Source organism: Acipenser ruthenus, chromosome 14 (genome assembly GCF_902713425.1).
Source record: "Acipenser ruthenus chromosome 14, fAciRut3.2 maternal haplotype, whole genome shotgun sequence".
Classification (NCBI taxonomy): Eukaryota; Metazoa; Chordata; class Actinopteri; order Acipenseriformes; family Acipenseridae; genus Acipenser; species Acipenser ruthenus.
Window position 1 is genome coordinate 24,874,065 of NC_081202.1, and position 16,314 is coordinate 24,890,378.

Genomic DNA, 16,314 nt, shown 5'->3' on the forward strand with positions numbered 1-16,314 from the left:
AGTTGATTTTCTTGTATTTCAAATAGTGAAAGACAAAAAAGTTGAAGTATGGTTGAGGTTCCTGGAACATTTTTAACGCACTGTGGACCTAAAAAAAAAAAAAAAAAAGAGTATCACCTATAATATTATTATACACATGTAGCTAAATACTGGTATATTCCAACAACGAAACAGTTATATTTACTGCATGCCTCATTTAATATTACTGTGCAATTGGATAATCTAAACCCTTTCATGACTTTTATCTGTTGAATTGTAATCTGACTGGGCTCTGCCTGTTATTCCAGATCGAGAAGTAAAGGCAGAGCGGTTCATGGAAGAGCTGGATAATGGGGTCCTACTTTGTCAGCTGATCGGGGTCCTTCAGAGCAAAGTACGAGAATGCTGCAGCACAGACCAATGGAAGGTAAGCACACAGTAGTGCTAGTGACTTTGCAGTCATGTCATTTTATTTATTCATTTTATTTGAATCAAATCTGGGTTCGAACTCAATGCGTTGTATTTTTGCACAATTAACTCCAGTTTTTTCTTTTGATTCTGATCTATTTTGCAGTGTTAAAAAAAAAAAAAAAAAAAAGTGCTTACACTTCCGCAGCTTTGTTCATGGTGGAGGTGTCGTGTTTATTTATTTTGCACAGTTTTACAAATTGCTGTTGTATCTAAAAATAAAGGATGTCAAAATAATCTAACGCTGCTATCTAGCTGATGTAATTGAGAATAAGTACAGTAAGCTTGATGTCTCTCTTCTGTAATAGTAGTTGCTATACTTCTGCCTGGATCTGGCTCAGGGCTCAGTTATATTTCATTTTTCTGCACTCAGCAAAAATACTAACAAAGAAGACCATATTGTCATTCAGGATAGCTTATTTTAATAGGATAATGTGAACAGTTGTATCAAGTAAATATAGCACTGAGACCCACATATATTAATTGAACTGCAATTCCATTGGGGCTAAGCTGTGATTAATTGGTGATATAGAATGCACTACATACTAATGGTTAATTTTGCAGACATTTGTATACAGCTGTCTGGGAGGAATGACATATATATGTATATATATATGGATATATATATGTACTCAACAACTTTAATGGAGCTTTGGTTGGAGTATTTAAAATAAGCTGTGCCAAACCAAGGTCCCACCTGTTTTGTGGATATCAAAGGTCTTAGACTTGTTCAAGGAAATCTAGGCTATTGAACCAGGTGGCCTGATCAAATTTCATTAGGAAGCAAACTTCAAGTACACTATAGAACATGGGACCTCTTTGAAAATAACAATTATGCTCGAACAGTTACTGGGCCAGATTTTCAAAACTTTTTACTACACGATGTATGAATATCTGAATGGAAAAAATAAAACAAATTATTAAAGAATTCTTAAAGAATAAAACGCAACTCAAAACTGCTTAAAAGACCCTGAATTTACAAAGTTGTTTCTTTCTGGTAACTTGTAACTTTATACAGTGTGTTTTTCCTTTCCTACAAAAATCATGCTTATGACGATTTTGGTAATGTAGTTATTAGAGGTTGACCGCATGCTCTCCAGGGTATGGGGAAATCTAATATACTTTGCCTAGTAATATTTGCTATTCCTAATCTATAACAAGATATATCTTTCCTTTTTGTTTAGCATTTTCCCATGAAGAAAGTCCCATGCAAAACAGCTGCCCCATCGGGTTCCTTCTTTGCTCGTGACAACACTGCTAATTTCTTGTGCTGGTGCCGAGATGTAGGAGTGGATGAGACATACCTCTTTGAATCTGAGGGTTTGGGTGAGTCTTTGTCAAGCCTGTTTGGATCTTTTGTAGGGTTTTTTTGGTTGTTTTGTTTTCTAAAGATTTTAGAGTCTGTCTCTTTTATTACAAGGCATTGGCAAATTTGTCCTTTTGAATGCCTTTATTGAAGATTTCTAAACATTTATTGAAAGGGTGTAAAGCAGGCAGGGTTGGAAATAAGACTCCCATTGCATAGCAGTTTCATCCATTCCACACGTGAGCTTGTTATCTGTACTGTGGCTAATCAAGCTAGTAGTAACACCTGGGATGGATGAAACTACTGTGCAATATGAGTCATTTCTAGATCTGTATTTGGATTGGGAATATAGCACAGTAGTCTACGGCTAAGAGAACACCACTCGGGGAAACAAGCAAAATGTTCTCTTTGTCGAAGTATTCTCTACGATGGAGTTGACCACAGACACAATATTAATCAATCAATAAATACATAAATATGTATTCCTTGTCATGGTGCATCAACATATTAACCACTTCAGCTCCGGGACGTACGCATGTACATCAAATGAAAGAGCACTTGCAATACCATGCCATACCTGCGCACGTCAAAGTTTGCCGTCTAGTCTATTTTTTTTGTTTTCTCTTCAATCTGATGTCTTTGTATACATGCCTGTCAGGAGGTGAGTGGTGTGGGTGACAAAGTGAATGTCCAAACAGTTTTCTAATTTTGTGAAGCTTTTTGTTTGGGACTGAAAACCGTTTTAACCCCATAACATTGCTGGTATCGGGGTAAAACTGTTGGTTTTCTGTCCCAAACAAAAAGGTTTCACAAAATAATAACACAGTACAGTAACCCATAAGTGCATGGGAAAGTACTCTTGTTGTAGTACAGTGGTGCTCTGTGCTGGGTTGTAGTGCAGTGGTGCTCTGTTGTTGTGCAGGGTTGTAGTACAGTGGTGCTCTGTCGTTCTGGGTTGTAGTGCAGTGGTGCTCTGTTGTTGTGCAGGGTTGTAGTACAGTGGTGCTCTGTCGTTCTGGGTTGTAGTACAGTGCTGCTCTGTTGTTGTGCTGGGTTGTAGTACAGTGGTGCTTTGTTGTGCTGGGTTGTAGTGCAGTGGTGCTCTGTTGTGCTGGGTTGTAGTACAGTGGTGCTCTGTTGTCCTGGGTTGTAGTGCAGTGGTGCTCTGTTGTGCTCTGGTTGTAGTACAGTGGTGCTCTGTTGTTGTGCTGGGCTGTAGTACAGTGGTGCTCTGTTGTGCTCTGGTTGTAGTACAGTGGTGCTCTGTTGTTGTGCTGGGCTGTAGTACAGTGGTGCTTTGTTGTGCTGGGTTGTAGTAGAGTGGTGCTCTGTCGTTCTGGGTTGTAGTACAGTGCTGCTCTGTTGTTGTGCTGGGTTGTAGTACAGTGGTGCTTTGTTGTGCTGGGTTGTAGTGCAGTGGTGCTCTGTTGTGCTGGGTTGTAGTACAGTGGTGCTCTGTTGTGCTGGGTTGTAGTGCAGTGGTGCTCTGTTGTGCTCTGGTTGTAGTACAGTGGTGCTCTGTTGTTGTGCTGGGCTGTAGTACAGTGGTGCTCTGTTGTGCTCTGGTTGTAGTACAGTGGTGCTCTGTTGTTGTGCTGGGCTGTAGTAGAGTGGTACTTTGTTGTGCTGGGTTGTAGTAGAGTGGTGCTGTGTTGTGGTGGGTTGTAGTGCAGTGGTGCTCTGTCCTGGGTTGTAGTGCAGTGGTGCTCTGTTGTGCTGGGTTGTAGTACAGTGGTGCTCTGTTGTCCTGGGTTGTAGTGCTGTGGTGCTGTGGTTGTAGTACAGTGGTGCTCTGTTGTCCTGGGTTGTAGTGCAGTGGTGCTCTGTTGTGCTGGGTTGTAGTACAGTGGTGCTCTGTTGTCCTGGGTTGTAGTGCAGTGGTGCTCTGTTGTGCTCTGGTTGTAGTACAGTGGTGCTCTGTTGTTGTGCTGGGCTGTAGTACAGTGGTGCTTTGTTATGCTGGGTTGTAGTAGAGTGGTGCTGTGTTGTGGTGGGTTGTAGTACAGTGGTGCTCTGTTGTCCTGGGTTGTAGTACAGTGGTGCTCTGTGCTGGGTTGTAGTGCAGTGGTGCTCTGTTGTTGTGCAGGGTTGTAGTACAGTGGTGCTCTGTCGTTCTGGGTTGTAGTGCAGTGGTGCTCTGTTGTTGTGCAGGGTTGTAGTACAGTGGTGCTCTGTCGTTCTGGGTTGTAGTACAGTGCTGCTCTGTTGTTGTGCTGGGTTGTAGTACAGTGGTGCTTTGTTGTGCTGGGTTGTAGTGCAGTGGTGCTCTGTTGTGCTGGGTTGTAGTACAGTGGTGCTCTGTTGTCCTGGGTTGTAGTGCAGTGGTGCTCTGTTGTGCTCTGGTTGTAGTACAGTGGTGCTCTGTTGTTGTGCTGGGCTGTAGTACAGTAGTGCTCTGTTGTGCTCTGGTTGTAGTACAGTGGTGCTCTGTTGTTGTGCTGGGCTGTAGTACAGTGGTGCTTTGTTGTGCTGGGTTGTAGTAGAGTGGTGCTCTGTCGTTCTGGGTTGTAGTACAGTGCTGCTCTGTTGTTGTGCTGGGTTGTAGTACAGTGGTGCTTTGTTGTGCTGGGTTGTAGTGCAGTGGTGCTCTGTTGTGCTGGGTTGTAGTACAGTGGTGCTCTGTTGTGCTGGGTTGTAGTGCAGTGGTGCTCTGTTGTGCTCTGGTTGTAGTACAGTGGTGCTCTGTTGTTGTGCTGGGCTGTAGTACAGTGGTGCTCTGTTGTGCTCTGGTTGTAGTACAGTGGTGCTCTGTTGTTGTGCTGGGCTGTAGTAGAGTGGTGCTTTGTTGTGCTGGGTTGTAGTAGAGTGGTGCTGTGTTGTGGTGGGTTGTAGTACAGTGGTGCTCTGTCCTGGGTTGTAGTGCAGTGGTGCTCTGTTGTGCTGGGTTGTAGTACAGTGGTGCTCTGTTGTCCTGGGTTGTAGTGCTGTGGTGCTGTGGTTGTAGTACAGTGGTGCTCTGTTGTCCTGGGTTGTAGTGCAGTGGTGCTCTGTTGTGCTGGGTTGTAGTACAGTGGTGCTCTGTTGTCCTGGGTTGTAGTGCAGTGGTGCTCTGTTGTGCTCTGGTTGTAGTACAGTGGTGCTCTGTTGTTGTGCTGGGCTGTAGTACAGTGGTGCTTTGTTATGCTGGGTTGTAGTAGAGTGGTGCTGTGTTGTGGTGGGTTGTAGTACAGTGGTGCTCTGTTGTCCTGGGTTGTAGTGCAGTGGTGCTCTGTTGTGCTGGGTTGTAGTACAGTGGTGCTCTGTTGTCCTGGTTTGTAGTGCAGTGGTGCTCTGTTGTGCTCTGGTTGTAGTACAGTGGTGCTCAGTTGCTGGGCTGGGTTGTAGTACAATGGTGCTCTGCTGTGCTGTGCTCTGCAGTGCTAGTTGTGCTGGCTCCGTGGCTGCAGCTTCTGACTCACTAGTCCTCTGCTGCACAAATAAACAAACAAAAACACAGCGCTCTGACTGTGTCCCCTGTGTACTGAGATTTGCAGCTCAGATCCCTTCTCGCATTTTAAAGAAAACTGGACATGGCAGTTTAGTAAAGTAAAATAAGAATGTGAATAAACTAACCAAAGAGGCATGTGTAACCTCAATTCCAACCATCTGCTCAGAATTGTACTTCACTGAAGCAATGCCTTTTTTTTGTTTGTTTTGGGGACATTTTTTTTTTTTTTTTGTATTTTGTAAAAAATAATTATACATGACATAACAAATAATTAACTTTACTGTTGTACACCATATATTTATATATTTTTTCAAGTAAATGTTTCCCGTATTCGCTCGAGTAAAAGTCGACATTGTGTAAAAGTCAAGCCCCCCATTGTGAGGGTGAGATTCAGGTATAATTTTTTTTTTTTTTTCATTTTTGTTATTGAAACAGAGATGGTAAGTTTTTAGTGTAACAGAAAACAAAAAGTAAGTCCTGAAATTGAAACTGTTGTTAGAGTGCACTTCAGGTGTTAGTTTTCCTAAATATATGTATTTGATATCCTGACGACGTTTGAGCGGCAGATATGCAAAAATAACAATTTTATAAGCACTTCTACCTAGAACCGCAGTACATCTATAGCCTACAATAGTATTATTTTAGTATACAAGCCCCACCCCCAGTTCCTTCTTAGCCCACATGGAAGTGTGTATTTCAGTGGAATGTGAGAGGTGGTGTGGTCTGGCTGTACAGCTGCATCTGTGTTTTACGTGACCACTCTGGATGTAAACAAACATGGGATTCATTTTTTTTATATATAGACAATGTCACAGAATCGTTTTTGCCAAATCTTCAGATGTTTGCATTTTGATTTGAGAGAAAATAGAAGCATTTGCTCTGGCAGCGAGGGCAACAAGGATTTGCCCACAACAATTGATGTGCTGCTGTTTCTCACAGAAGCACTATGTTGCAGAGTCATGCTATTGAAAAGGTAATGTTGTTGGCGTTGTTGGCGGGCAGGGGGACAGGGTGCAGGTACGTGGCTAAGTACTGTAACTGAACTTCCCTCGTGTACTGAATGCATGCCTACCACAGGGCTCCCCTGGGTCCTAAACCCTGCTAGGTACAGACAGGGATTACAGTAACCACACACCGGCCATGACTTTTGCAAACATTAAAGGTTTGCTGACAGAAGGGGGTTTTTCCTCGTGTATTAGTCGACCCCCCCCCCCCCCCCCCCTTCTTCAGGATTGTGTTTTGGGGTTAAATTTCTCTGCTTATACACGAGCAAATATGGTAAGTTTGTTATTTGCTATACTTAAATAGACAAACATAAAAATGAATAGTTGTCCCTTTTTTATATTTACGAATACTGCTACTACTTGTACATAGTTATTGGAAAGGTGAATACAGTGCATCTGATAACTTTATTTAAAAGTGTGCGGATGGTGTCGAGGTTTTTTTTTTTTTTTTTTTTATTATTTAAGGCTTTAGAGGAAAGCTATTCACAGTGTTATGCATATAGTACAATTTCTAATGTAGATATAAAACCATGTCTAGTTTACAAATCTGTCTTTCTTCATAGTTTCAAGTTTGCTGAGATAGGGAGACTTAGTGCTGCGGTTGGGTTTTGTCATGCTTCATTGAAAACCTCTGTAGCATTTATTTCTGTTTTGTCTGTTTTTTAGCTTGATTTTTCACTTCGGTTTAAAAACAAAAAGTGCCTGTCACAGTACATCTTGAATGTGTGATGAAAGAAATAAATAATCCTGTCAACAAAGAAGAATGCATATTGTTTTGTCTTTTCAGTTTTACACAAGGAACCTAGGCAAGTGTGCCTTTGCCTGCTAGAAATTGGAAGGATGGTATCCCAGTAAGTGTTTAAGAATATGTACATTTTCTGTAAAATGTATTTTAAGGTGTGGGGTTGTTTTGTTTTGTTTTAACAATGTTTGTATGTCAGGTATGGTGTAGAACCTCCAGTTCTGGTTAAGCTGGAAAAGGAAATTGAGTTGGAAGAAACGCTGCTCATCACAACAGGACCGACTGCTCCTATCAAAACTTTCAGTGTGTGCTGTAATCATGGGGACCTTCATGAAGCCGTAAGTGAAGCAAACGTCCATGTTGCATTGGTCCTGTTCAAAATAGCTCGAAGGCTAAATTCTTAATGTGCATTGGGTTTTCTGAAAACCCACTAATGAAGTAAGTTGTGCTGTCATGTAACAGTATCATACATCATGGTTTGTGTTTGTTGACATTTAAGCAAAATGTTGCTTTTATAGTTCTACAAATTAGTATAACTTGTTCAGAAAATTAAGAGAAGAGATACTTTTTAGCAGGTTGAGGGAAGAATAAGTAATTGGATAAAGAACCGTTATAAAAAGTAAAGGTGTTGATTAGGAAGTGCTGGGTTGGCACCATAAGACTCAATGCTGTGAACATTACTGTTCACTAGGTAAATGAAACAGATTCAGACCTGCTCTGTAACAAGGCTTGTGGCAAATAAAATTTAAAGATTAGAAATGTAAATACAGTGCTTTTTACATACAATTACCAATTTATACAGTTGGGTTTTTACTGGAGCAATCGAGGTAAAGTACCTTGCTCAAGGGTACAGCAGCAGTGTCCCCACCTGGGATTGAACCCACGACCCTCCGGTCAAGAGTCCAGAGCCCTAACCACTACTCCACACTGCTGCCCTACTGAACATGACTTTAAAAAAAATAATAATAATAAAAAAAAAATCACGGTTGCGTTAGATTCCAAAAAATGGTAAATGGTGCCTGATGAGCACAATAGCACCTTTTTCCATACATTCTTTTTTTCTTTCTTTCGGTATAATTTTGCTGTACTTTCCCATCCAGTTTGCATGATGCTCATGTTGTATTTATTCTTTCCATGTTTTGTTCTTGCTTCTTCCTGGATTATTCAGTCTCCTTCAGCTTTCCTTCTAAGCTTTTTCGGCAGTGAGAAAGATGCCACACAGACTGAAAAGGTCAGAATGATTAGTTAGAAATGTAGTGTTTTCTATATTAGGCTGTTGGTGTTGATTTTTATTGGCAGAGGGCTTCAAAAATACTTTTTTCTTATTGAAATTCACTGTGTGTAACCAAATGAAGTTAAACAATTTCCAAACCTTGCACGATAAAATATAATACAATATAGTATTTAAGAAAATTAGAAGTCATTTCACATTTTGTCAATCAATTTAGTACACTATCAATATTTATTTATTATTACACTGTTCCCTGATTTTGTGGTTCTTATCTGGCTAGGAGAAAGAAAATCTGTATCTACGGCAAAGTCTTTTCTGTGTATTTTTTTTTTGTTCAATACATGTTCAATACATATGTGAAAGAGTGCTGTGAAATAAATACTGTGAAATAAATACTGCAAAATGCGAGACACTGGTGAACTTTCCTTTTGCACAGTTTCTTTGCATTTTTTGTTTGTTATATGAAATGACAAGGTTGTTTTTCATACAACACCCATCCATTAAAAAGCCGTGACAAAACAAACAACAAATGTGTTCAGAGCATCAGCAATGCAGTGCAAAGACTTGATCTTTATTACAGTGATGTCTGTAAGCAGAAAGTAAACCGGATCTCATTTTGTCCTTTTGTATTTTTGCTTCAGGTCCAGAACATTGCGGAAGACCCACCTTGCAATTGCTCTCACAGGTTTTCAATTGAATATTTATCTGAGGGCAGATACAGACTGGGAGATAAAATTCTGTTCATAAGGGTGAGTAGGAAGCAAAATTTAAATATGGAGTTCATTCAATATTTTCCTTAGAATATATTGATGAAGTTCAGTATAATTGTGTTTTGTTTCAATTGAATGAATGGTTTAAATAATAAATATGCAAATATGGGTATTTGAGAACCCCAAACTTGCTGCATACAGATGGTCATAACAAATGCCATGGATTCTGAGCATATTGCTCAAGTCTACATTCTAAAAAAGAAAGGTCAATACCAATTCTGAGCATTATGCCTGCAGATTTGAATCCCACTCAGTTATTGTAGTGCTTTAGCCAAGGTAACCTGAAGATGATGATGCTTCCATTTTCCTACAGTTAAGACATACTTTCTTTTACCCTTTTTAATAAGACACAATTTTAAGAACACACTCTAAATTGGACGGGGACAATACAATGTATTATAAACACCACATCAATGCTACCAAAAGGAAGGAGCTCATTAAGCCCAGCTGTGGTGCTCTCCTTGTTAGGAACAGGGGTTCTTTTATAGCTTGGTGGTCCATAAGGAAACAGAACTCTACTTGCATGTCAACGTCCTGAATATTTTGGCTCCATCTTTAACTTGTGTAAATATGCAGTACAGCTGTATTGACTGTACATAAACTGCCTACAAACTAGCCGATGGGTTGTTGGTACAGTACTTATTGTAAGCATAAAAACCAGTGTGGGTGCTGCTACACTAGAGAGGAAAACCGAGGATAAGAGACATTAAATATAACCGAGGATAAGAGACATAACTATAAAGAGGAGGGAGGAGGGAGGAGTGAGGAGGGAGGGGGGTGTGAAATTTAGTAGGAAGACAGTTGGTTTGTGTTGCAGTTCATTCAGTTTTTTGCTCTTCAAACTACAAAGCAAAATTAGTGCTAAAACCCTTCTTCCTTTTTTTTATACTTCAAACATAATAGAATGTTACCTATTCCAAGACAAAGTTTCTTTGGTACAACTCTAATTGGTAACACTAATTGTTTGCTGAATGATTCTTAGTCACCAGGAACAAAGCCTTTACACCTTTGTAGAAGATGTTAAACTTTAATTTTGTATCTCCTTCAAGAATTTTGTCATGCATTACCAGTAACGTAACCAAATGTTCCTTGTGTTATTTAAAGAACTCGAACAAGCATTTTGCATTGTCAGCAAAATCTACCATCATTCTTTTTCTTTTTCCTTTAATAATAAAAAAAGATGTGAAATGGGTATGACCTGAAACATTAGGAAAAAGCAGTTTCCTGGTAAAGTGCTCTCAAAATGCAGCTAGCCACACCAATCTGTTAAAGAGAGTGATCTATTTTTGTACTTGCATTGCAGTGCTATTAAAGCAGCCTCTCCGATGTTTTATCAAGAAGTATTACATTGGATGAAAACCAATAAACATGGTGCTGCCCTTCAGAGATATAAAATGTATTTTTCTAAATAACACCACATGCTAAACACTTCCCCTTTGGGGTAGTACCCAAGTGTTGCAGAAAAACACATATGTTTTAATTGGTTGATTTGTAAACACTGGGCTGATTTAAAACAAATACAATATATTTTAAAGACAGCTGGTGTTTATGGTAAATAAGTACTGCAGAGTGACACTGGTACTTCATGTTCTGCTTTCCACATGTTTTTTGAAACACAGACATTCAGAAATCCGAGGAAAGCCTCGCTGATCTAATGCAGTTGACAGGAGGACATGTTTTATTACAAGGGTCTGACTACAGGAAGCTGTCATTAACCTTACACCAAGATTGTCTGCAGTAATAGAACCAGAAGTTGTTTGCAAAGAGCATTTACTAAAATAGTTTGTTCATAAGGTTCTAGCCTCTCCTAACACTTAAAATTACTGGAATATTTGTAATTTCAAATTATTTGATTGGCTTGGACAGATTTAATGCTATCCAACATTCACTCATTCTCCAATACATTTTTTTTTATTTCAGTACATTTTCAAATTGTTTAATAATCAGCATCATTCCATTTCTTGTATTTCTACTCCCTCCTCTAGAATATGTTCTGAGAAGAATAAAGCAAAAACTATCAAGAAACAACCAAATTGTAAGAGAGCAGTTCAATTATTGTTTCTTGCTAGTTTTAAAACATAATTTTGTTATCACTCAGAACACATGCTGTTGCATTTGAGCATGGTTTTAAAAAGGGGCCCAGTGCTTTTGTATACTTTAGGTGTTTCTAGATGCACATTTTTTAACATTTATGCTAGAAAGAAAGTCTTAGTTGGCATGTTGCAAATGTTTTGAAACGAGAATCCCTTTTGAATTTATACCACATTGTAAATACTGTTTTCTTCACTTTATTACAGATGTTGCATGGCAAGCATGTGATGGTACGTGTAGGTGGTGGGTGGGACACCCTTCAAGGCTTCCTGTTAAAGTATGACCCCTGCCGGGTGTTACAGTTCACCACTCTCGAACAGAAAATCCTTGCCTTCCAGAAAGGAGTCTCAGGTTCTCTTGACGTTCCACCATCCCCGGCCAGAACTCCTCAGCCACCTACTATGAACCCCTTATCAGCAGTTAATCTGCAGTCCATGCCTTCTAAGCCTAGCTCTCCTGCAGTACCCAGACTAACTACTAACAGAGCGCCAACCCCATCTAAATGCCCACATTCCCCTGCAACAACACCACGACTAGCAAAAAAACTTCCACCACCACAAAGTAAATCTCCACAGCCGCCCTCTACACTGACTGGGGGTAGACCCCAAGACGCCTCATCTAAAAGCCCCTACTCTTCAGCCAGAACACCTATAACATTAACAAAAAATCTAGAAAACCAGGCAAGGCGTCCCCAGTCACCTTTGACACATTCCCCAATGGTGTCCAGGCTGAAGCCCTCATCTAAATGTGCACCCCCAGCTTTATCTAGGAGTCCATCTGTTTGTTCAGAACCATCTGGTAAGTGCTCCAAGCCATCAACCAGGAATCCAAGACTCTTCTCCAAACTAGCCCCTTCACCCCCCAGGTGCTATCCTGTACCCTCTGGATCAAAGACACCTTCAGTTTGTTCAGAACCCATTAATTCACTGATGTCGACTCCAAGAATGCCGACTAAAAAGGCACCTGAAAAGCCCAAGCTACCTACTGCCAGCACAGCATCACCAGCTTCTTCTGTTCAAAGAAGGCTTTCAGAACGACGGGCTGGGTCTCCTGCAGCAACACTGAGGTTGAACACCAAAGGCGTTCAGCCTTCTGAACAACAACATCCTTCTTCACCTAGGATTGGAAACGCCATCAAATCAGAAACCCCTGCTAAAAACAGTCACACTTCCAGGCCATTACCTGCTTTAGGTCGTGCACCTCCCAAGTCTTCTGCAAAGAACCAGGCCCCATCCTCTGGGACTACAATCCCTAAGACTTCAGCTAAAATACCGCTGTCCACTGATATAGTATGTAATAATCTACAGACCAAAAGCCATCCTTCTCCAAGGATCATTCCAAAAAACACCAAAACACCCAGAACTCCTACTGCTAATTCTAATAGTTCTCCAAGGACACCATTGTCTGTAGTTAAAATTCCCCAAACTGTAGCCAGAACTCCAAAGGCTCCAGCACCCACAACACAGACAGCAGGTAAGACTGCAGCTTCTGCGAAGGGACCTCCAAAGTCTGGAAAAGCTCAAGGTTCATCTATAAAAAAGCCCTATTCAAATACAAAGATTGCGCCTTCTGTAACAAGACACCCTGCAGTGAAGACCAAAAGTAAAGATGCCTACTTTGAAATGGATGGCAAGAAGAAACAGAAAAAATAAAAATTAGAGTGGAGGTTCTAACAAAAGTGAAATGTGCTGCAACCTTTGATTTGTCAAAGCTGACAACCACCTGTAAATATGGTGCTACCTTTAAAGAACCAGTGCAGAAGATGAACATGCTTAAGGACAAATGGAAAGGTACACTGCAACAATGAGCTGCTCATTTATTGATAAACTTTGTTGTTTAATTCAATAAAATGTTATTTGTTCATTGTTAGTGAACTATGTCTTTATAGCACAATACCATGTAACCAAGATTTATAATTATGGTATAATAATCTACAGCAGGGGTAGGCAATCCTGGTCCTGGAGTGCCACAGACACTTCTGGTTTCTGTTTTGTCAAAGCCCTAATTAATTTAATGATTGGCTTAATTGGTCAGAATTACCATGTGTTCCAGGTATTCAGCAATTGATGATTTAAGAGATACCTACAAAACCAGCAGGATTGTGGCACTCCAGGACCAGGGTTGCCTACCCCTGATCTACAGTATAATTCTTATAAAGGGGGGGTTACAATTTATGTAATCCACTTAACCACTAACAATAGTATTACTGGTCCCTGTCAACAGAATGTCTTTTGGTTCTTTGCATAATTGCTTTAATTTGTGACAGGTGGATGTGTGAAATACAATCATGTGCCTAAACAGCAATTACACTTTGTAGAGGAGGCACTAGATCAGTGGCCCTCGAGATCCAATCCAGTCCAGGTTCTTACACCAAGCAAGTTCTAATGTAGTTAATTGAAGCTGTTAAGAGGCAATTAACTAATTTAGGACCTGGTTGGAATGAAGACCAGGACTGGAATAGATCCTGAGGGCCAGAGTTGAGTACCACTGCACTAGACTAGATCATGGAGACGTAGATTGGGGCATGCAGCAGATGTCTAGAAGTGTTATTACATGAACTTCTTAACATGGGCACGGTTCTTCTCAACGATGTTATCTTTGTGCAGGTTGGTTCAGGTTGGTTCACAGCCTCTATAATCCACCCCTCCTGCCAGGGACAGGAAATAGTATTCTTCTGTTGTGTATGTACGTGTGTTTATTTTATTATAATTTGCACTGACCCGGATACCAGTGGAACATTTCTATACACATTTAGTTTTAAAGAGACATATGGGTTTTGTTTCTGTATTTACCTTGTAGTTCCGGTGTCTTTTGAAAACCCCACTGTTTCTGTATAACTAAGGGATGTTGAGAGTGTCCTACAGACGGCTTTGCCTGTGCTCTCAACACAAGCCTTTGATAAAAAAATTTCTTGCTAAGCTAAGAGATGTTGTGGAAATGTTCTGGTTGCTGCATTAAACAGCAATTAAACTTCACTCCTCTCAAAGCTTCCTTTACCACATGTCTTCTCCCAATCAGATTGCGCTACATGAGGTGCATCTGATAGTTTTGTTTTTTTTTTCATTTTTTATATGTATTTAACCTTATTATTATTATTATTATTATTATTATTATTATTGTTATTAATAGTTTACAGCTATTGTTAAATGGTTAATAAAATCTAGCAGGATTTTAATGTATAACTGCTAAGATTTAATATGTAATTCTTACTTGTATGATGGAAAGCAGTAGGACTGCAACGTAGGGTACATTTTGATCTTCGAAGGTTAGGAACACATTACCAAAGGAAGGTTCGAACCTTCAATGGTACTAATTTGCATAGTATACTGGTGACATCACCATTGCTACTAGTTTTATATTTGATTGAAAATCAAATTTTACAGGTAAGCCATATAAATGTAATAAAACATTCACGTGGTTTAAAAATATGTTATATAGAACACTAATCATGTTTTTATCATTTAAATAAAAGTACACATTGTTTATGTACACGTAGTTGATGCTGCTTGTGATATACTGTATATAGTAAGCTTGCATTGCAGCAACACCAACTGCAGCAGACTTGGGCAAAAACAAAGCTTTATTTAACAATTACCATTCCAAGCAGGTTGTCAGTCAAAGTCACATTTTACTACTAAAAAATAGGAACTTATGCTTGTCAAGTTACCCTGGAGATTGGTTGTGCCTCCATGATACATCAACAGTTGCTTGCACAGTTTGCATTCAACTTTTTTTTTTTTTTGGTCTGGGCATTTAACAAAGAAATCCCAAACAGCAGAGGTGTTCCAAGACATTTCTTTAAATATAGCTTACGCTATACAAGGCTTTTCTGTCAAGACGGCAAATGAATAAATTAAAGGTTTGCCTCTGGATAACATGAGCTGGAGCAGGGTGGGGCAGACGGTGCTCAGTTTTCGAAATTAAAATTATTAGTGTTGGCGTATATTTATGTTTTTCAAACATGTTCTACCATAGCACTTCTCTTACACTGTCTTGTACAATAGGTATTCAGTACATATTTTACTGAAGCACTGCAACTGCTATAGGTACCCCTCCCCCCCCAGTGCTTTGGCACAATATACCACGCTCCAATACATGGCAGCAGCACCATATAGAGTTGTACATATAATGACTTGGTAGTGGATTTTAATACAACAACTGTTCAAGTGATATGCATTATACAAATCAAAAGATCAAATTTTGCATGCAAGTGACATTTAATGTGTGATTTGTATAGTATTCACACATTGTCAAACGGTTTCTATTAACAGAGAAAAAAAAAACCTTTGAAGGTTTAAAACTACCTTAGAATTCCAGGTTAGCAAACAAACTTTCGAACACAGCCCTAGAAAGCAGTCCCTTTAGAATGTATGGTACCTCAGATTGCTTGTCAAGAGTTCTAATTAAATCAAAGTTATTATACAGCTTGAATGTATTTGTATTTGCACTTTTCGATAAGGAACAAATACTAGACGTTAAACTGGATTTTCTAAAAAATATATTTATACATTGAAACTGTTATTTGTCTATAACAAGAACTTCAGGCATCAGTAGACAATTTGTAATATACTATTTAATACTAACTTTTGTAATGTAAGATTGCTAGATTAAATGTTACAGCAGTCAACTAAAATCCTATTGTAAATGTTTAAACATGTGCTTTCTTGATTTATAAAGTGCATTTACTACTAACCTCACAAAGGCCTTACCAAATTAATGCTCGTTTTTTGTTTTTAGATGTGAGGTAAAGGTGTAACCTAGATAAAAGTTCTAAGTAAAAGTAATGCAAAATGGCTTAATTAGTACATTCAAATTAATTTTGTGCCTGAAAATGTTGATGAAAACTACAGTAAGTAAACGGTGGGAGGAGAGACGGTACGTTTTTAGAAATTTATTTTTAGCTCTATGGTACATGGAATGGTCTCTCTTGTGCTTTTTTTTTAATAAAGCAGAGATCTCCCCCGTTTCAATACAGTCTAGAAAATGAGTCTGCTAATTGGCACCCTATTCATGAGCCAGTTTAGCTCAGACAGGGCTAAGAAAAATAATTTCCCAGACCAGTAAACTAATTTTATCTATTAAGTTATAATACACATTCTTTTTCAGTATAACAAACTGAAACTGTTAAGTTACTTAGGATCTTCTCATCCCATTTCACCACATTATTGTCCTTTTTTGGACAAAGAAAAAAGTATAGAACTGTACAGAACACAATCGTTAAAGGCTAAATATGATTTTTTTTTTTTTTTTTGCATGAAGCTCTTTACAGTCATAGCCTGTCCATACATGTATAAGC

The 16,314-nt window shown here is 39.3% G+C and overlaps 1 protein-coding gene across 3 annotated transcripts in view; it reads left to right on the top strand.

Annotated features, from left to right (window-relative positions):
• LOC117419678 (GAS2-like protein 3) overlaps positions 1 to 15,959 on the top strand; it is a 32,064-nt gene extending 16,105 nt beyond the window's left edge. For 2 of the 3 annotated variants that reach the window (XM_058986197.1, XM_058986198.1), the window contains exons 4-10: positions 288 to 406; positions 1,632 to 1,773; positions 6,972 to 7,035; positions 7,126 to 7,264; positions 8,095 to 8,157; positions 8,799 to 8,906; positions 11,225 to 15,959. In XM_058986197.1, coding sequence (XP_058842180.1) covers positions 288 to 406; positions 1,632 to 1,773; positions 6,972 to 7,035; positions 7,126 to 7,264; positions 8,095 to 8,157; positions 8,799 to 8,906; positions 11,225 to 12,670 — 2,081 coding nt within the window. In that variant the 3' untranslated portion in view covers positions 12,671 to 15,959. The remainder of the gene's footprint in view (positions 1 to 287; positions 407 to 1,631; positions 1,774 to 6,971; positions 7,036 to 7,125; positions 7,265 to 8,094; positions 8,158 to 8,798; positions 8,907 to 11,224) is intronic. The other variant, XM_034032671.3, reaches the window with a different exon arrangement.
• Positions 15,960 to 16,314: the final 355 nt, after the last annotated feature.